Raw genomic sequence first — 20,978 nt, 5'->3', positions numbered from 1 at the left:
TTGAGGTCCCAACACCTCTGGTTGTGGTAGACTGGGTTCTCCGAGAAAAAGACTCTGAGATCTTTCAGCCTGCCATCATCTGACAGATGGGTGAACCAACTCAAATCATTCACCCAGCCAAGCCATCAGCTGACCCAAGAGATCACACACGGCAGCCTGGACTAAAAGAACTGCTTGGCTGGCTCATGGAGTAGTGATGAATAATCACTGTTGTTTGTTTTAAGTCACTAAGTATTGGAGTATTTGTTACACAGCAATAAACAGAGGTTTACATGGAGGTTTGTCTGGGATAACTTGGGATCAACATAAGTAAGGGGAGTAAGTCTGAATGAGGGAAAGATTAAACTTCAAAGCAGCTGCAACCAGCACCTTACCCGATCCCCTGCGGAGCATTAAAATGGCGGTGATTCATCACAGTCGTCCCACACTGTATTAGTTTACCAGAGCTGCTGTAACAAAGCTCCACAGACCGGGGGACTTAACAGACATTTATTCTCTCACAGTTCTGGAGGCAGGAAGTCCGAGATCAAGGTGTCTGCAGGGTTGGTCCCTTCTGAGGGCTGTGAGAGGGAATTTGTTCCTTGCTTCTCTCCTAGCTTGTGACTTTTTGCTGGCAATCTTTAGCATTCCTTGGCTTGCAGACCCATTACCCCAATCTCTGCCTTCATTTTCACATGGTGTTCTCCCCGTGTGCATGTCTGTGTCCAAATTCCCCCTTTCATAAGGACGCCACTAATATCAGATTAGGGGCCCAGCCCGCTCCAGGTCCACCTCACCTTAACCAAATGAATTACATCTGCAATGTAATTTCCCAATAAGGTCACATTCTTTTTTTTTAATTCATTTTTATTGGAGCATAGTTTCTTTACAATGTTGTGTTAGTTTCTACTGTACAGCAAAGTGAATCAGCTATACATATACATACACATGTATCCCCTCTTCTTTGGATTTCCTTCCCATTTAGGTCACACAGTGCATTTAGTTCCCTGTGCTATACAGTAGGTTCCCATCAGTTGTCTATTTTATACATAGTATCAGTAGTGTATATGTGTCAATCCCAATCTCCCAGTTCCTCCCACCTCTTTCCCCCTTGGTATCCATACATTTGTTCTCTACGTCTGTGTCTCTATTTCTGCTTTGTAGATAAGATCATCATTCTGAGGTACTAGGGATTAGGACTTAAATGTATCTTTTTTGTGGGGTGGGGGGAGCAATTGAACCCATAACATGCATTTAGGCACAGGGGTCAGGCATTTGTACCCCTGGCCGGTTGTCAGATGTGGCTGCCCCTAGGGAGGGGACATAACCTTGGACCAAGCAGCTCCCTTAAGCTGAGGAAAGTTCTGGCAAAAAGGACTCGGTTGTGAGCCCCCAGCAGACAACCTCCCTGGTAGCTGGAAGAGTGAGCCCCTGGGTTCCAAAGAGGTGGCATGGGTGGTACAGCATGGCATCAACTCCTGTGAGTCTCTGATCATAACGAGGACTCCTATTGAAGATTCTGGGTGAGTCACCTTGAGGACCCAATCCCAGGCAGAACAGTCAGCTTCATGGGGTGGGGGGCGGGGTGAAACCATGCCCCAGGGGTTTGGGTCACCAGCAGTCAAGGAGGTTGGAGATCAACAGCTAGAATACTTGGATCTCATCACATCTCAGAGTCTAGACCACCCGCCAACCCTGTTATCCCTGATAAGAGTATCACTTCTCTCTTCTGTTGAGTACTTCAGAGATACCAAAGCTTCCATGTGCTTCCTTTTGCTTGTATACTAAGCTGGTGACAACTGTCTCATCTGTCATGCTGCTCACACTTGAGTCGGAGCCAGGGCCAGGGCCCCAGGGACCCTAAGCTGCATTGTCATCACTTGGCCACAAGTTTGAGGAGTCTGCATGGCCCACCTGGGCAAAGAGACCACCCACCCACCTGCACACCTGAGGCTGAAGCATCCTTGAGATTCTTTCCTGAGGAGGAAAGCATTTTCCCTTTTCCACAAGGCTTCTATTGAATTTCACAAGCCCAGGGAGGCACAATTCAGGCTACCACCTAGCAGTGGCATCAATTTTTTGGAGGATGGGGAACCTGGAGGGATATGGGGGTGTGGGAAGGACACCCTGGAGGGAGCATTGAGGATAAACGTTACCTCACTTTATCCTCACTATGGTCATATGACGGAAGGTCTCTCATCCTCAATCATAGAAGGGTAAAGTGAGACATGTGGGCAATTGTTGCAGGATTGACTCAGTTCATTCAGGCTTCCCCCACCTCCCCGAATGTAAACCCTCAGGCAGTCCTCCACTCCCCCCATGCTGACTCTGGGGTCATCTACGTGACTTCCTTTGGGCAACGGGACAGTAGCAAACACTGCACTGACCACTCACCCTGGGGAGCAGGTCCATGTTCCCAGGATGACATATACAACGCCTTAGTATCTAAGTCTCCAGCATGGTGCAATGGAGCAGTGTCTTGGGGGTCCCCTTGTATTCTTGTAGTGAACTGCTTAGTATTTGGATCCTGGGGAGGTCTGGGGTCCTTGAGGTAGCAGTAACTTACCAAATAGTATAGAAATAGTTCAATATTTAAAGCATTGGTTCAGCTCTACGGGTATGTGTCAGTGGATCATCAGCCCTGCTGCTAACAATATTTAACCTCCTGCTTCACTGTTATGAAGAACCTGGAGGTTTGTTCCCTCTCAAAACAGATACCCACAACATCCCGGGAGATTTCCCTTCACCCGCCCCATAGTCACAACCCCACCCAGTTCATAGGTCCTCGCTTGGACACCACACAGAAACAAGAGTATTCTGAGATAATTTATTCTGAATTTTCATATAAACAGGTAATTATCCCATAGTTTACATGCAGAGCAATTTTGATATTCCAAGAAACAAACAAACAAAAAAAGGCAAATTCTGTACATGGTGCCACTTGGCTCTTGTAGGAAAACATTGAAAAAATAAGAATTGATCTCTTGGTGGGTTTTGCGTCTCCGAGTTGGTTTCTGCATAAGCCGAGGCACATTTGATCCTGCGTGGCTGACGTTGGATGGGAGGTGTCTGCCGCTCACACGCAGGGCCTGGGACCCCCAGGCCCACAAGGTAGAGAGTAAATAAGCCATTCCTGAATGTGTGTGTGGACACACACGCTTTGGGTTGGGGGAGGCAGTTCCTTTCTTCTCAAATGGGACCAAGAGCCCCAGATCCCTGGTCTGAGTTTGAACAAGGATTTTTAGGGCCCACATCCAGATTAAAACGTGGCTGGAGGCTGGTTCTGGACCTTGACTGGTATGAGAAGTTGACAGTGAGCTCAAAAAGTCATTGTTTCCCTCTGTTTCTGGGAGACCCCTAAGGAAACATTCACTTCCAGGCGCAGCCTCTGAATGTCCATTGCATTCTCTCATGTCTTTGAAAGAACAAATGCCCATCTGTTCTTTCTATCCAACCTCAACTCTGGTATAAATCAATATTCTGAAGAACATTCCAGAAGATTTTCTGAAGGGACACCATTCTACAGGTATCATTTATATACAATCAGCATGTCCATGTTCCCCACTCCCAACAAAACCATCATTTCTGAATCGCCTATGGTGCCAAGTGGCATCCGAACCTCAAACTTCCACCCACCACAAAGTAGGAAAAGATTGTCGTTTGGGGGACTACAGCACATCCCATCATGTACCCAGATGGCGAGCATGGGTTCCTGCCCACTGACCAATGTTATGACGGCTACAAATAAACACCTCCCAACCCAACAAACACATTCCATGGCAGACCATCCACTCTGGTTGGAGAGAGTGGAAGATCTGTCCATCAGTTAGAGGCAGTCTCCAATGGTCTCGGCGTTGTTGGTGCAGATCTTTGCACCAATTCCCACATTTTCTTTCAGTTGTGCTCAACGTCTATCCAGAGAACCAGCAGCATTTCTTGCTTCTTACTAGCTTAAAAGGACAGAAAATCACCCAGAACAGCTCCCAGAATACAAACATTTCCAGACGTGTGTTTGACATCACTGGTCCAGAGAGAAACAACTATGTGGATTTTGCCACATAAATAAAAAGGGGTCTTAAAATACTGAGACACCTTTCAAAACAAACAACAAAAAGTGTCATCCAAAGCTGGCTTTGTTGCTTTTTTTGTAACCCATCACTACAATCCTCCAGGACATCCATTTCTAGGACTAAAGTTCTGTTGTGACAGAGTCAACATTATCTGATGCAAAAGGAGGCTGTGACCCAAGCCTGCTTCCTCTTTCACTGCAGCAGCAGAGACAGCTAAATGAAGTTAGGGAACTCCAGTTTACAAAGGGCGGGGCCAGCACTCTACAGTACCTCTCCAGGGAAAGTGGAAGAAAGGAGACTCTGCAGGGGTGGTGCCTATATGTATGGGAAGGGCAGCGAGGTTTGGTGAGTGCGACACCACTCCTGCTGGCCCTGCCCAGACTTACACACGGGTTATCAAAGTGCCCCAAGGTCAAACAGCTTGAGGTCAACTGAACCAAGATACAGGGGGTCCAAGGTTTTGTTGCTAAAAGATGTGTTCAGCATCTTGGTGGGTTTGGGGTTGAGATTTCTCAACATGCTCCCTTCCCACTCAGGAAATAAAAAGAGACTCTGCATTGGGTGTTTGTGTGTGAGGTGCCCATGACAGTGTTTTTTTCCACCCCCAACCCCCCAAAAAAGCATCTCAATCTGAAAGGAGTGGAAATAAACCATGGAGAGCCCAGGGCACCTAGGTGCTCACACCAGGGGGATGCCATGGGACAATGGGGATGTTGGCTCTGTACCAAAGCCTGTCTTTGCCCCAACAGGGGAACTTCCCTCACCAAAGAAGGGTAACTCAGGACTGGATGCCCCCCATACATCAGATACATCGTGATGGCCTGAAACTTGGTTCATTTCAAGGGCCACGGTATCAATGGATGGAGGATCAAAAAAAAAAAAAAAAAAAGGAAGATTAAATTCAGAGGAGCATATTATCAGCCAGAAGAAGGATCTATGCTCACATGAAAGCCATACTTCAGCCCAACTCCCTCCCTCAAAATTCTTACTGGTCCCTGGCATTCAGAATCAGCTGATACAAATTTTCCCTGATTCAGATCGGATCCAGGAAGAATTCTGAAGTCTCAAAGATGTCCATTATTGAATCACATCCTAACAATACACTGAGGTAGATTGTGCTGGGAAAAAAAAAAATCATTACCCCACATTCACCTGTTTATTTTTCTTTGAAAAAAAAATTTACATGCACTCCATTTCTTATGAAAGTGATTTTTTACAGTGATTTTTATATATTAAAATAAATAATTTTCCCCTAATATAAGAAAACCTTTCTGAATTAGAAAAATGTGAAAATTGCTGCTAGCGTAGTATACGGCCACTACAAATTTACTACGAAAAGAACAAAATACCTAGATCTACGTGTTTTGTCTTTTTAATTTACGTACAGACCCTCTTTTATGTACAAAATAAATTTGGCGAAAATAATTTCTGTGCTCCTTGTACCCAATCACTGAGGCTCCCCAGAAATATTTTGACATGCTGTCATTTCTCAAATCATATAAATAAGATAGCCAGAGGCAACTAGGATGTGTGTCTACCTGTGTTCTTCATCAAGAATTGAGAAGGTTCGGAGGTCACCATGGCATCTCTATCCTGTTCTTAAGCCCACAACTCTTTAAGAGGAGAAGAGAAGAAGGAAGCAATCAAAAACTTGTGAGAAAATGCACTCAAGGGATAACCCATGAGTGATGATTTGGATGAACCAAAGTGATGAATTCACCGTGTTCTTTATTTGAGCAGCTGTAGTTCTTTCCCCAAAGGGAAGCAACTGTGGCATCATGCTCCTTCACAAGTTCTTGGTAGCGTGAAGGTCCTTAGCGGTTTCTCCTCCGGACTGTACTCTCTTAGGGACTGCAAGGTCGTGAAGTACCTGAGAACTCAGCTCAGGCCCCACACCTGGCCCAGCTGAGGTCACTGGGCGCAAAGCAGCTTCTGGGAAGTCAGCTCTGAGGACAGACGGATGCCCTGAGGGCGGAGGGGACCAACAGGCACGTCTTCATATGGCTAGTGTTCTCAAAGTCCACCTGTGCTGTCCCACTTTGGGATGTGATTGTGCTGTGTTTGTACAATCCCTGTAGGACGTGCGCACACAGCTGAGGAAGCTCCAGAGGTACATACAGGAGGGCCACAAGTGTGTTCGAAGGCAGGGCTCAGCTTACCAGAAACCAAACTATCCATCAAACACCATCACCCACATGCTCAGTGTGGCCTGATCACGACGTCCAGAAGGGTTAGCAGCTAACGTGGCTTTAGTCCCAGAAAAATGGATGCCTTGAAGACCAAGGAGAGAGGCCATTGGTGCCTGGGTCCCCCTCCCCACACACAGGCAGACAGACCCCCATGCCCTACCCGCCCCCCCGGGAAATGGTCAATAACTTATGAGGCTGACGCTGGAGATTTTTCTTTTAAATTAAATATGTTACAAATATATTCTCAAAACTCTTCATCGTCTCAGTTCTTCTTTTTTTTTTTTTTTTTTTTTTTTTTTAATGTCCTGGCTTTGTTTGGTCTTGAAAAGATCCATTATCACTCCAAACTACTCCCATGGCTCCTGGAAAACATTTTTCACCAAAGTTAAGGGAGAGAAGACTCCTGAGGCTAAACTTGGGACTGAAGGAGACTCTTGAGGGCACGGTGTCCCAGTAGATAAGAAGGAAGGGAGGTGGGGGGAGCAGATCAGGGGCTCACACACTCCAGAAGGGCAGAACCTTCATGGGCTGATCCCCAAAGCGACCACTCAGCACGCATGATTTGCACACACACACGCACGCACGAGTACACACGTGAGCCACACCCCAGGACTGCAAAACTATATCCCAAATGCAAAAGCAGCAGCCATTGGTCAATTTGAGGAACTGATTTTGTGAAGGAAAAAAAAAACATCCTTCTGGATGAAAAAAACTTTCCTGAAGCCCACTCTGCAAAGTTTGGAATTCTACTAGGACAAGATTTTGTTTTTTTCTTTCTTTCTAACTTTTGTTCCACAAACAAGATTTATGTTTTACACTGTAGCTCAGACACCAGCAAAAAAAAAAAAAAAAAAAAAAAAACAAACCACTTTGTAAAAACAGGTGCTTTCTTTCAATCTGCTAGGAAAAAAAACAAAAAGTAACATCCGGGCTTGAAACCTCGGTGGTCCAAAAGGACAGCAGCCGTGGAAACCCCTTTCCCATCTAGGTTCACAGTTAAGCTCTCAGATGACTAGTCAAATTGGCAATCAAACCAATGTGTTTTAAGTCAGAAGAGGAACAGAAATGGATAGTCATGATCTCTGAGCTCCATTTGACACTGTGGCTGAGTCGTGTGAAAATCCTGAGTTTTCTGAAGGCCTTCAAACCAGAGGAAAGCGAAGACAGGAACCATTCCCCCGAGCAGGGGCCGTTAGGAAGGATTAGACCGGGGCAGAGTCAGAATGCGTCCGTTTTTCTTGCCCCCGTTCATGTGGGTGTAGGGGATGTGTTCCTGATAGTTTCTCTTTAGCCCCAGTGCGGACCCTCCATCCCGGCCCCCGGCCTCCTCCCTCTGCACATGTGAGGACCGGTCCAGGGGGACACTCTCCATGTCCTCAAATTCCATCTCCAGCTCCTCGCTCTCGGGCACCTTGTTCTCCTCGCTGTGGAAGAAGGAAACTTCGGGAAAACTGGGGTGCAGCTCGTCCTTGAGCAGGTCGACAATTTCCAGGAAGGTCGGCCGCATCTTGGGGTTGAACTGCCAACACATGCGCATCAGGTCGGTGCTGCAGGACAGAGGGCACGTGGAGAGTGAGGCGCGTGCCGCCCCGCCAATCGGCCCCTCCCCACCCCTCGCCTGTGGCCCACACCCACGGGGACAAGTGCCGACACCGCAAAGGCGACAGTCAAGCAGAAACAGCGATTCTAGGGGCGCTGAAAGGTGGTTTTATAAAGAGCGTCAAGGGGGCTGTCTCCTCCCCAAACCAGATCCAGAAGGGCCTCTCCTGATGTTGCTACGTGCTGAAGACCATGGTTCACCGTTTTTTTTCTTTTAGCTCTTTAATTTGTATTATTTATTTATTTTTATGTTTTTGGTCGCGCCACCCGGCTTGCAGGATCTTTGTTCCCCAACCGGGAATCGAACCCATGCCGCCTGCAGTGGAAGCGTGGAGTCCTAACCACTGGACCGCCAGGGAAGTCCCCATCGTTTTTTAAAATATTGAAGTATGGTTGATTTACAATGATGTGTTAGTTTCAGGTGTACAGCAAAGTGATTCCGTTATATATATATATGTATATATATACACACACACACACACACATATATATATATTCTTTTATATATAAAAGAATATATATCTTCTTTTTAAGATTATTTTCCCTTATAGATTATTACAAAATATTGAGTATAGTTCCCTGTGCTATACAGTAGGTCCTTGTTGTTTATCTATTTTATATATGGTAGTGTGTGTCTGTTAATCCCAACCTCCTAATTTATCCCTCCTCCCCCTTTCCCCTTTGGTAACTGTAAGTTTGTTTTCTATGTCTGTGGTTCTATTTTCTCTCGGTTCCTCACTCTATATGTACATCCCTGCACCTGATGAGGGCAGCTGGGTGGACTGACCCTAGAGGGCTAGTTCTGAGTGGCTGTCCTGCAGGCCCAGCCCCCGCTCTCTGGAGGGTGCGGGGTGGCGGGCAGGTGGAGACTATGACTTTACCTAGGACAGGCCCAGAGGGCTTGGGATTTCCATTTTACCTCGTCCTTTCCCCACTGTAACTCTTCTAGGGCAGGGGTTGGCAAACTTCAGCCCTGGACCAAATATGGCCCCGAGTGTTTTTGTAAAAAAAGTTTTATTGGCACGCAGCCACACCCATCCAATTATGCGTCATCCACGGCTGCTTCCAGCTACACGGCAGAGAGCCACCCAGCCCACAAAGCTGAATATATCTACACTATGGCCCTTTAGAGAAAAAGTTTGCAGGCTCCCACGCTAGGGTCTACATTTAATTTCCCTGGTCCTGGAACTACACCTAGCTGCTAATTGGCTTGGCAAGGAAAGGCCCTTCATGAGGAGATGTTTAAAAATATTTTACTCAGAGTTTCTAAGTAACTCTGCTTCATATTTTTTTTTTTTTTTTTTGCATATGATGTTTCTTCAAACTACGTTTTCTAAAGAGCTACCTTATTCTTTTGAGGATGAAGCATCAAAATGGCCTCCCTCCATGGATTTTTTTTCAGGAGGGCAAAGTTTTTTCTTAAGAAACACTGATAAGGGAATTTATATGTAGTAAATGCTTATTGTAGAAAGTTAGAAAACACCCCAAAATATGGAGAAAATACAGCTTGCACACAACTCTCCTTCAGATATAACCTCTTGTCTTTTCTATCTGGATACATTTGGAAATGCAATTTACACACATTTATTACACTTATTTTAACATAAGCTAATCCATTGAGTTATAAAATATATCATAAGCATCATCTGAGATGTCAATTTCTGTTTCATATTATTTTATCAATTTACTTGGCAATTCTCATATTGGTGGGTGTTTTGATCATTTTCTTTTTTGAGATTTAAATAACATTGCTGTGAGTAGCTATGACAACAGGGTGATAAGAAAGATTATCTAACCATACCATTGACAGAATTGAATATTAAAACTCTCCCTTCTTTCCTCCCTCCCTCCCTCCCTCCCTCCTTCCCTTCCTTCCTTTCTTCCTTCCTTCTATTGCTAGTTTAGGAAGATAGTACTTTCTTTATTTTACTTTACATTTATTGGGCTATTATGACACTGGATAATTTGGTAAGTGTTTAATGATGTGCATTTGGTGTTTGTGTTGTCCAGTTGTTCCTACCACAAAAATTTAAGACAAATATTGGGAGAGGAATATGTCATACATACCCCTGACAATTTTTTTTTTTTAGTGTTTATGCTCAGCAATTTCTTTTTTCCACTTTTAATGAGATATAATTGACATATGCCATTGTATTATTTTCCTGACAAAAATGTTAAGTGTATAAAGAATAGATAGTTAAACCTAAGCCTCCACTCCAGCTCCCCAGTTTCCTTCCCAAAGTAACAGCTGCTGTGCAATTTCCTATACAACCTTCCAAAAATATGAAACGCAATAGAGCACACATCTAAAGATATAATACACAAACACAAGCATGTATGTAGACACAATATGCAAACACAAATGTGCATGCAAAGAAGAAATCTGCAAACACAAAGACATGTAGACATACGATACATACACAAACGTGAGTATCCCGGCAAAGGGCATAGACGTTTGAATGAGCACCTCACACACTGTACCCCGTTTCTACACTTACACTCTCTCAGGACAGTTGTCGGGTTGATCCAGAAACCCTCCATCCATGACAAATTTTAACACCTGCTCGTTTGATAGGCCTTGGTAAGGCTGTTCTGCCAAGCTGGTAATTTCCCAAAGGACCACGCCAAAGGACCTGCCAATGACAGTCGGGAATAGTAACAAAGAAGCCGTTAAAATACACACAACGCACACACACACACCCCTTCTTGTTTTACTAGAACCTGGTTGGCCAGTTCACTAAACAATTCATGCTGCATCTCAGAAATGCCTATAAGATTAGTGTCCATTGGAATGTCACAGTGGCTGTGCAAGGGTCCCCAGACATGCCATCCCTTCTTTTTCTAGATGGAGAAGCCCTGAGGAAGGCAGTTTTCAAGTGACCCCTCTCACACTGGTCATACTAGCAGAGCAACCTGGAATCCAAGTGCAGTGTTCTGTCCACCAACCCACACATGACTCACCACATGTCCGAAGAAGTGGTAAAGACCCCGTCCTTCAGCGATTCGGGTGCCATCCACCTCACGGGGAGCAGACCCTTTCCCCCTTTCCGGTAGTAATCCGTTTCGTAGATGTCTCTGGTCATTCCAAAGTCTGACAACAAACAGTAGTTCACATGCTCTTAGCCTTCAACCTGTGGCCAGCTGTCTGCCATCTTTTCTGCCCCACCCCTGGTAGAGCCCTCAGATGAAGGCACCTGCCCCAGGTGTGAGCTCACCTGCCTCAGGTGTGTGCTCACCTGGGTCACAGCCAAATCCAGTGAGAATGGATTCTGAGGGTACTCATGGGGATGTGGAGGGAGAGGATGGGCCACCATTTAAAGGGAAAGAAAAAGAACCACCAAGTAGCAAAGAAGTGATGTTCTGACCTGGAGCTTGGGAATCTCACCCTCAGCAATGCTTCCTTCCAACCCCTACCTCTCAGGCATCCCAAACTGAACTTTTCATGCTCTGCAACCAACCTACTATTTGCCACTGGATCTGGTCCCACCACCCACCCAGCTGCCCAGCCAGAAACCCAGTGCTGGGTCTTCCCTTGGCCACCCCCTTTCCTCACACCCCACAGAAAAGACAGTGGCGAGTCCTGCCCCCTCGACCTCCACATCCCTCTCTAGTCTGTTCCTCTCCACAGCCCTGGATGTCCCCAGGCCCGCCACCATCTCTCACCTACAGGACCCTCCCTCCGTCCTGACCCTGACAGCCCACTGCCCAAGAGAAGCTACATAAATAGGATCATGTCAATTCCTGCTTCACACTGGCTACGTAGAATAACATCGAGATGACCCACCATGACCGACAAGGACCTTCCCAGCCTGGTTCCTGCTTCTCTCCTCAACCTCACATCTCACACTGCTCTGCTCCCCTCTACGTTCACCTTATTCACACCACATCAGCCATCCTTCCAACCTCACAGCCTCTGCACGTGCTGTAGCTCCCCCTGAGACGCCATCTCTCAGGTCAACTTCTAACCCTGCAAGTCTTGGTTAAAACGTCGCCTCCTTATGGAGAGAGAGGCCTTTCCTCTCCATCATGGAACTGAACTCTTTACTTCCTTCAGCGCTCTCTTCCCAGTCTCCATCATCTTATTTACATGTCAACTATTTTACTGTTCATCTGGAACAGCTCTGCCCAGTAGAACTTTCTGTGATGATGAACGTGGTCTATACCACACTGTCTAATATTGTTCAAGGTTCCCAGTTCGACTGATGGACTTAATATTTTATTTTATTTTACTGAATTTATTTTATTTTATTTTACTGAATTTAAATTAATGTAAATTAGTTCACTGAATTTCAGTCATTTTATTTTACTTTACTGAATTTATTTATTTATTTTACTTAATTTCATTTTATTTTACTATGTATGGAATCTAAAAGAAAAAATTGTTCCGAAGAACCTAGGGGGCAGGAAAGGAATAAAGATGCAGACGTAAAGAATGGACTTGAGGACACGGGGAGGGGGAAGGTTAAGCTGGGACGAAGTGAGAAAGTGGCATGGACTTATATACACTACCAAATGTAAAATAGATAGCTAGTGGGAAGCAGCCACATAGCACAGGGAGATCGCTCGGTGCTTTGTGACCACCTAGAGGGGTGGGATAGGGAGGGTGGGAGGGAGACTCGAGAGGGAGGAGATATGGGGATATATGTATATGTATAGATGATTCACATTGTTATACAGCAGAAACTAACACACCATTATAAAGCAATTATGCTCCAATAAAGATGTTAAAAAAATTAATTTAAATTATTTTACTGAATTCAAATTAATCTAAATTAGTTTACTGAATTTAAATCATTTTATTTATTTTTACTTAATTTCATTTTATTTTACTGAATTTAAACTAATTTAAATTAGTTTACTACATTTTAATTATTTTATTTTACTGAATTTAAATTAGTTTAAATCAGTTTACTGAATTTATTTTATTTTATTTTACTGAATTTACATTAAACGCAGTGGCCAGTGGCTGCTGTGCTGGGTGGTGCAGATACAAATTGCAATGTGCAAATAATAACTGCAAGCTACACAAGAGCAGAAGAATCACGGCGACTCATTCAACCTCACCCCTGTAACACCTCCTGCAGCGGCCGGCACAAATACTACTTAAAGAAGTGAATGAGTGAATTAATGAACAAATGCAATTAAACTACAGCACAAGGACTAGGTCCCTGTCCAAACCCTGCCCCTTCCCAATATTAGAAAAGACTGAAGCACTTGCTATAGACAACTCCTTCTGAAATCAGAAGGCCTGGCCCATACATTTCAAAGCAGAAAGCCAGACGCACCTCCAATTTTGACGGTAAAATCGTGGGCGACCATGCAGTTTCGAGCTGCGAGGTCCCGGTGTACAAACTTCTTGGCGTTCAGGTATGCCATCCCGTCGGCTATCTCCGCAGCCATCTGAATCATCTCTTGCAGGGTAGGGGGAGGGCGGCCGGGGTTATTCTAAAGTCGAAACATGGGGTTGTGTTCAGCGACACCAGTGCCGGAGGCCGGGAGCGGGCACCCCACCGGGTACCTGGAGGCAGCTCACCTCGGCCTCAGGCCGCAGGGAACGGAGGTAGCTCTTCAAGTCCCCATGAGCCATCAACTCCATCACCACCAGCGTTGGCTGGCCTTTGGATACCACCCCCAGGAGGCGGACCTGTGGAACAAACATGGGGGAGGGGGCAGGGGGGCAGTTCTTGGATGAGGGTCTGTGGGAAGATGTCCACTCACCCGGGTCTCCCTGTCTGGTACCTACATCACACACAGCACCCTGCTCCTGACTGGACTGTGGAAAGCCCTGGTCTGCCTGGCTGAAACACCAAGGTCAATGTCTTGTTGGGTTGGGGAGTGGGAGAATTCAGAACTCACAGTCTGGTGGGAGGGGGGAAGCAGACAGACCTGCCCCCACACAGCAACATGTCAAGGCAAACCCTCGTATCTCTGAACACAAAGGCCCACTTCCAGGCCTCTGCATAGCTGTTCCCACTGCCTAACCCTCTGTCCCCTCGCCTGAGCTGACTGTCCTCAGCTGAGCTGTCCACACAGCTCGGTCCCTACACTCTGAAGTCTTTGCTCAAATGTACCTTTGCCACTGCTGCATTCCCAGTTCCCCAACTCTGCCCTCCTCTCCCTGTTGCCATAGCATCGTCTCCTTGTGGACAACATCATTAATCTACTGGGTTTAGATTCTGTCTCCACCCGCGGGATTGAGGGCTCCAGGAGGACAGACATCTGCTGCATCCCAGAGAGGAGAATGGAGCTCAGTACAGAGCACGTGCTCCTTGAATATGTGTGGGGCAAGGATGAAAGGACACAGGCTCAAGGAGAAATTAAGGGGCCATGGTGGGAACAGAAAGGCAGGGAGAGTCTGTGCTGACTTGGGGGAGCAGGGAAGGGGTGGACCACTGTGTTTAAAGGTTGCAAAGGAGCCAGGAAGAGGGAAGAGATGGAAGATTCTGGAAAGCAATGGTACAGTGAAAAGGGTATTGCTCTGAGTGAGGTGGGAGAGGATGGGATTTGAGAAATGAGAAGGGAAGGGCCACCTTTATTTGGATGTTCAGCAGAGTCGGGGCTGGGCAGGAGGTCCACACCCAGCATCCTCACTGCTCTATGCAATAGGAGGAAGGACAGGTATTACAGGAAGACTTTTTCTGCTCCTGGAGCCAACTCGGGACTCACCACGTGGTGGCAGGTGAAGCCCTTCATGACTGAGGCCTCGTTGAGAAATTCGATCCGCTCTCGCAGGCTGGCAGACTCGTTCACTGTCTTCACCGCCACTCGGGTCTCCGCCTCGCCCTTGACAATGTCCCTGGCGTTGCCCTCGTACACCATGCCGAAGGAGCCCTGCCCCAGTTCTCGCAGGAGTGTGATCTTCTCTCGAGGCACCTCCCACTCATCCGGCACGTACACAGAGCAGGGAAACACTACACCTCACTTATCTACACAGCACCCTTGGAGGATCCCTCAGGGGTCCCTGGCCATCTCCCACCTGAGCTCCCCCTCCCAAACGTTCACTGACTCCTGTGGTCCAGACCCTGTGCCAGGCAGTGGGCACAGAGCCAGGAACAGGACAGGCAGAGACTGGGGAAGGAGTCCAGGGTTCTGGCCAGTAAATGCTGAGCTGAGCCTGCATCCCCATCCTTTCTGTCTGATTTCAGAGCCCTGTTACCAAAGGATGCTAATTCCCAACTGAGCCTGTTATTTCTGCAAAGTACCAAGGGGGTAGGGGATGACCCTATCTGACAGGTGAGTGAGCTCACCCAAGAACACCCAGTGCCAGTGGATCTGCAGATGGGATGCAGCCACATAAGTGAGAACAGAAGAACCCAGGTGGCGAACCCACCAAATGGTGTTTGTTTTAAGCCACTAAGTTTGGGGTGGTTTGTTACGCAGCAAATAATCTGCAGACAAATACACATAGTCCTCATAAGAAAAGCCAAGATGTTTTCTGCCCTCCTCTGCACCTGTTATGGGCTGAATTGTGTCCTTAGCAAATTTATTTGTTGACATCCTAACCCTGGTATCTCAGAATGTGACTGTATTTGGAGATGGAGTCTTTACAGAGGTGATCAAGGTAAAATGAGGTCATTAGGGTGGCCCTAATCCAGTCTGACTGGTGTCCTTGAAGAGGAGATCAGGACACAGACACACACAGAGGGAAGACCATGTGAGGACACAGGGAGAAGATGGCTGTCTACAAGCCAAGGAGAGAGGCCTCAGGAGAAACCAACCCTGCTGACCCCTTGATCTCAGACTTCCAGCCTCCAGGACTGTGAAGAAATCAAACTGTTTACTAAGCCACCCAGTCTGATCACAGCAGTCTGAGCAACACGATACGGTCACCAATGGCTCTTTCAAGGACATTGGATCAGACAAGCGTTCTGCACCCAAATGAACTCACAGATGCTCACTGGGGGGCCCCTCAGGCTTCTGAGCTTGGATCTTTCCCTGTGTGTATCCCTTGGCCCAGAACTTCCTGGCCTTAAAGACCCATGAGCCCCAATTTCTAGCTTTCACTTAGTACCCCTGTGCTCTCAGCCATTGCTGCATCCCCGGAAGGAAACAGGACAGTAGGGTGGAGAGGTGGTCCTGAGGTTCAGCTTCCCCATCTCTGATACGGTTAACAATGCCATTCTCAAACAGGCAGAGGATGCTCTGGATTAACATTCACCCACTCCTGCTCCTGGGCTCTGTGTATATTCCCACTTGGAATAAACTCCTTGTCTAGCTTCTCTATTCTGATGCTTTGAGGTCTTGCTGAACCTGCCAGGACTGCCCACCCCAGGGGTGGCCAATTCCTACCGACAGTAAATGACGTGCCTGTGAGTCCGCTTTTCATATGCAGACCAACCAATCCACAGCCCACACCCCAATCCCCTCCGTGATCATGCTCTCACACTCTGGGCCACTATCCCCCTGCCCTGATCACCCCAGGGCCAGTTTGCAGACAACCAAGGACAGCCCCTATGCCCCAGACCCTGCTGAAACAGTTCAAACTAGCTCATCCTATGTCTTACCCTGCCTGACTTCTCCTTTCCCATGGAAAAGACAATAAAGCCTCTTGCCGACATTTTTCCATCACTCCCTCTGCCTCCTGGCCGACCCTGGTGCTTCCCCATGTGGCCCTGCCTCCTGTTTCTCCGGACTCTGTGAGTCTAAACTTCTTCCTCATGATAGTCACTTGCAGGTCTGCACGTCTCACCAGACTTATTTAAAACAAATCCCGGGTACCCTTAGAAACACCATCCCTGTACCCCAAGGCAGCATCCTGTCAGGCAACGGTGTGCATGCCTTGAAAGTCGCTTTCTGAATTTGCTGCACGAAGCATTTTAGAAACTTGTAAGTGCAACAGCTGCGTTCACATCTGAAGGAACAGCCACGCCTTTTCTTCAGGGGTCACTCACTGCCTTTTGGAACAATCCAGGGGAATATGGCCATTGATCCTGCCATATCAGCGTCAGCATCACACCCATGGTCAGCTGACAGCAATAGCAGATGTGCCCCTGGTACACACCCAGCTTCCCACCTTCCCCATCTTGTCCTTGCTTCTTGTCTGCCCCATCCCTGATCCCCAGTCTCTCACCTTGGCTTCTGATTCCCACCTCCGAGCCTGGATGGCCAGTTTGGTCACCACTTTCTGGCTCTGACCCTCGGCACTCTCTCTGGCACAGGATCCAAGCTCTATACCCCCACAGCTGGGGCACCAAGTTCATGGCCTCTCAGCCAAGCCCACGCATGGGTCCCAGACCAGCTAGATCAGCCCATTCCAACAAGTGCCAGACAGCAGGTGTCCGACTGCTCCCGGTAACAGGGTTTCTGCAGCAAGGGGCAGGTCTGCAGACTCAACTGAACGAAAGGACTCTTCTCAGCCCCCCAGGGTATCAACTCTTGACTGTCACTTGACAGTGATGGCAAAGGAAACTGAACAGCGGGATTCTGGTCACCCACAAGGGAGGGGATCATACTCACCATCGCTGGCACTGAGGTACTCGGGGTTTGAAGAAGCATACAGCGGTCCCAGTGGCCCATCCGGCTGCCTGGATGAGAAAAATGGAGACATTCCATCTTGATATCCTCACAGAACTCTGTGGGTCATTAGCGGGAGGTTACAGCCTCCCCAGTGCAAACAGCCACCCTTATTAGCGGCATGCACGTAATCCTGGATACAGTTTGGGGTGAGGATGGGGGACCCTTATTTTTTTAGCAGAAGCCCATCAGATGGCCACTTAAGTGCATCACCATGGAACCGCTCACTCATAAGCTACAATTTATGGTTGTCAATATAACATCTAAAAACTGCTCATCTACTCCTGCTCCGGAACCATCTCATTCCAGCTCATAAGAAACAACTGTTGAATTTTCAGGAAATTTGCAAGCCAGTTGTTAAATACAACCACCATTTAAAATTAAATTACACAGGCTTACAGCTAAATACATTAGATTCAAAGCAAAGGTAATGAATATTCAAAACCAATTATCATGCTACCTCTTACTTTGATGGACTGGACACTCTTCAGCCCTTCTGTATTGCCTTATTTATTTATATGATTGCATCCACATGGCAGAAATACTACATATCTGTGATTGACTGCATATCTCTTCCCAACTCTGCATTCAGTGACGTCGTGTCTGTAGCTTGAAACTGGCCACAGTGGGAATATTCACAGCGGGTGTAAATAGGCAGATGCTACATACCAAGACCGATTTATTGTTCTGTTGTACATCCAGGCTTGAGAAAGTGATGGCAAAAATGTCAGTAATGCGGATTAAGCTTAAATGTGTGTCATCTCTGTAGCCATGACATTGCCAATGGCAGAAAAATTGAGAAAATATGCTTTCAGTATTTAAAAATTATTATCTGATTCTGCAAAAGTCATTCCTATTGTCGATGAACATATATGCCTTATTTCATTTTTATCTTGCTCTTAAATGTAAACAAAATATCAATCAAGATTCATCTTGGAACTACAGCCGTTCTTCAGTTGCACTCATAGGTTGGTTATAGATACAAAGGTTCAGGGGAGAAAAAATTGACAAAAACATTTGGTGAGGATCAACTGGCTGTAGGGAATTTATGATAGCGAGTACTGTATATTGTATTATGATAATTATCTGTAAATTGCATGCTATGCATCCTTTAGATCAGTAAGATTTACAGTAAATTTATTTATTTTAAAAATATTTACTTATTTTGTTGCGCTGGGTCTTAGTTGAGGCAGGCAGGCTCCTTAGTTGTGGCATGTGAACGCTTAGTTGCGGCATGCATGTGGGATCTAGTTCCCTGACCAGGGATCGAACCGGGGCCCCCTGCATTGGGAGCATGGAGTCTTATCCGCTAGTGCCACCAGGGAAGTCCCTACAGGAAATTTAGATATAACGCTATCTACACGTAGGCATACTTTTCCCCGAGAGAGCTGGTTGTTAACCATTTACCAGAACACCTCTGTGCTCACCTCTTTCTCAGGAATAGATAAATACTTCCGATCACGACACTGAAGAGAAAGACAAAGATGAGGGGGCCGATGATAATTTTTGCAATATTTGACGGCACGTCTACTGAAATAGAATAAGAAAATATAAGTTTCACATCAAAATGTGTTCACATCAAAGGTCACACCGGAAAACACATCTACATGTCCAACGGGCCACACACACTTGTCCCCCTTCTCTAGTCCCTGAACCTCTCCTGCGGTGACCCCAGACTACTGCCCATCACCAGCTTTTCTCCCTTCACCATCGAAGGCCACCTTCACGGGCACGCAACCCAAGCCATCAGGCAGGTCCGCACACTCAGAAGGTTCTGCTCTCTTGTTTAACGCTCTATTGTCCCTGTCTGGAAAGTCTTAATAATTTTTAAAGAAGGAGCCCTGCATTTTCACTCTGCACTGGACCCTGCAAATTAAATAGCTTATTTTAATCCCAACAGCACCTCTGGCAGATGAAAAATTCACCAGAAGTGCCCTGTGTTTGCTGGGGGTCGCGTCCCAAAAAACGAAACCAACGGAAGACATGCTATGTAGCCTTAATTCTTTTTAATTCACACACAAGGCTGAGTTGTCTATAATTACAAATGCATCCACGTATTCAGATTCTTCCAAGCCAAGGAAGAAAGTGAGTTCTGGGAAGCCAGAGAAGGAACCTAGTCCTTCAGGTCTTTAATAATAGTAGCTTACTGAACACTTAGGAACACGCCAGGCACTGTTTGAAGTGCTTTGCCTGGGAGATCTTAATTAATCATCCCATAAGCCAAGGCGGGAGGTGCTATGATCAATGCCAGTTAACAGATTGGGAAACAGAGGCTCAGAGAGGTGAGGGGTCATGCCCAAGTCCAAGAGCTGATCCACGGTGGAGCAGGGATTTGAACTCGGGCCATCTGAGCAAGTTCTTGACCACCATTCCATGCTGCCTTTTGTGGCCATCTCTATCCAGAGACATCTCATCCTCCTGGACCTCCCTGAATTGACAGCAAACTTCCTCCTTCTACCTCTGGTGGCTCCTGGCATGGAGAAAGCCTCCCTAAATATTTGCTGATTGAATGGGACATGAAAAATGGAAACCGTCTGGTCACGTGCCGTGGTCGGCAATGTCTCTCTTCCCTATCCTTTGGCAGGGGAAGCTGGAGGCTACTGATTGCTCAGAACCCAACACATCTCACGGTAGAATCTGAGATCCATGCTGCCTGCCCCACCCCGTCTCTGTGTCCCAGATCCCACAGTCCTCAGATTCCAGTGGCCACCAGAACTAGGGTGTGGGAAGGGAAGCACCCAGAGTGCAAAATTTGAGAGGAACTCGTGCGCTTGGCCATGCCAGGGCAGAGTCAACCCCTGAGGGTGAGTCCCTCTTTAAATTTTGCACCCTAGGTGCCTTGCTTGCCTCCTCGTTATTTAAGAAAGAATTTTTTAAAGTAATCTAATGTGTCAAACATTTAATTCTCCAGCTGTTTTGCTATTGTTAGTAAGCAGTGCTGGATTTCCTTGAACATTTATCTTTTCTGGACATCTCTGGTCATTTCCTTAGGATGAATGTCTAGAGCCAGCACTGCTGGCTGAAACAGTAAAAGCCTTCGTAAGCTTTTTTGATACATACTATTAAAGGACTACATTTTAGGACTTGTCTACCATGAAACAGAATGTCCGTGTGTCTGCACTCTTGGACAACACTAAGTACATACTTAAAAAACAGAAACAAACAAAAACCTTGCAAATTTGATAAGTTAACAATTCTATCTCACTTTGACTCGCTTTTCTTTCTTTTGGTGTGGTTTTGAGTGAGGCTGGACCTTTTCTTCCTTACATATTCTATTTTTTCTATTTCTTTTTAAATAGGTTATTTATATCCTTTGCTTATTTTGTGTGAGGACATATGTCTTTAACTCATAGGAGACATATATACGTACTCATTTTGTATGAAAGATATAACTCTTTGTCAATGATGTTACAAATGTTTTTCCCACTTTGATATTTTCCTTTGAATTTTATTCATGGTGTCCCTCCAAATCCTTGAAAAATCCTGAGTCTTAGGAGTGTCTTTGTTATTGATGATCCCCTTGGAACATACCTGAGTTTATGCTAAGACATGAGATGGTTCGGGATGGGGGCTGGTCACCAGAAAACCAAGTGTGTGATTAGAGGGGTGGGGTGGCCTCCAGACAGGG

At 46.4% G+C, this 20,978-nt stretch overlaps 1 protein-coding gene across 11 annotated transcripts in view; it reads right to left on the bottom strand.

Annotated features, from left to right (window-relative positions):
* Nucleotides 1-2,792: 2,792 nt before the first annotated feature.
* INSR (insulin receptor) overlaps nt 2,793-20,978 on the bottom strand; it is a 130,934-nt gene continuing 112,748 nt past the window's right edge. For 7 of the 11 annotated variants that reach the window (XM_089905549.1, XM_089905554.1, XM_089905555.1 and 4 more), the window contains 8 exons: nt 18,778-18,880; nt 17,294-17,361; nt 14,504-14,748; nt 13,371-13,481; nt 13,123-13,282; nt 10,799-10,928; nt 10,336-10,470; nt 2,793-7,785 (listed from right to left, as the gene is read on the bottom strand). In XM_089905549.1, coding sequence (XP_089761675.1) covers nt 7,431-7,785; nt 10,336-10,470; nt 10,799-10,928; nt 13,123-13,282; nt 13,371-13,481; nt 14,504-14,748; nt 17,294-17,361; nt 18,778-18,880 — 1,307 coding nt within the window. In that variant the 3' untranslated portion in view covers nt 2,793-7,430. The remainder of the gene's footprint in view (nt 7,786-10,335; nt 10,471-10,798; nt 10,929-13,122; nt 13,283-13,370; nt 13,482-14,503; nt 14,749-17,293; nt 17,362-18,777; nt 18,881-20,978) is intronic. The other 4 variants (XM_089905548.1, XM_089905551.1, XR_016391518.1 and 1 more) reach the window with 3 other exon arrangements.

This window comes from Delphinapterus leucas, unplaced genomic scaffold (genome assembly GCF_059928025.1).
Source record: "Delphinapterus leucas isolate spDelLeu-1000000601 "Yukka" unplaced genomic scaffold, BTC_Dleu_Yukka2 spDelLeu_asBTCV2_sq25, whole genome shotgun sequence".
In the NCBI taxonomy this organism is placed as follows: Eukaryota; Metazoa; Chordata; class Mammalia; order Artiodactyla; family Monodontidae; genus Delphinapterus; species Delphinapterus leucas.
The sequence above is the reverse complement of the archived record's forward strand: the minus strand, read 5'-3'. Positions and strand labels throughout refer to the sequence as shown.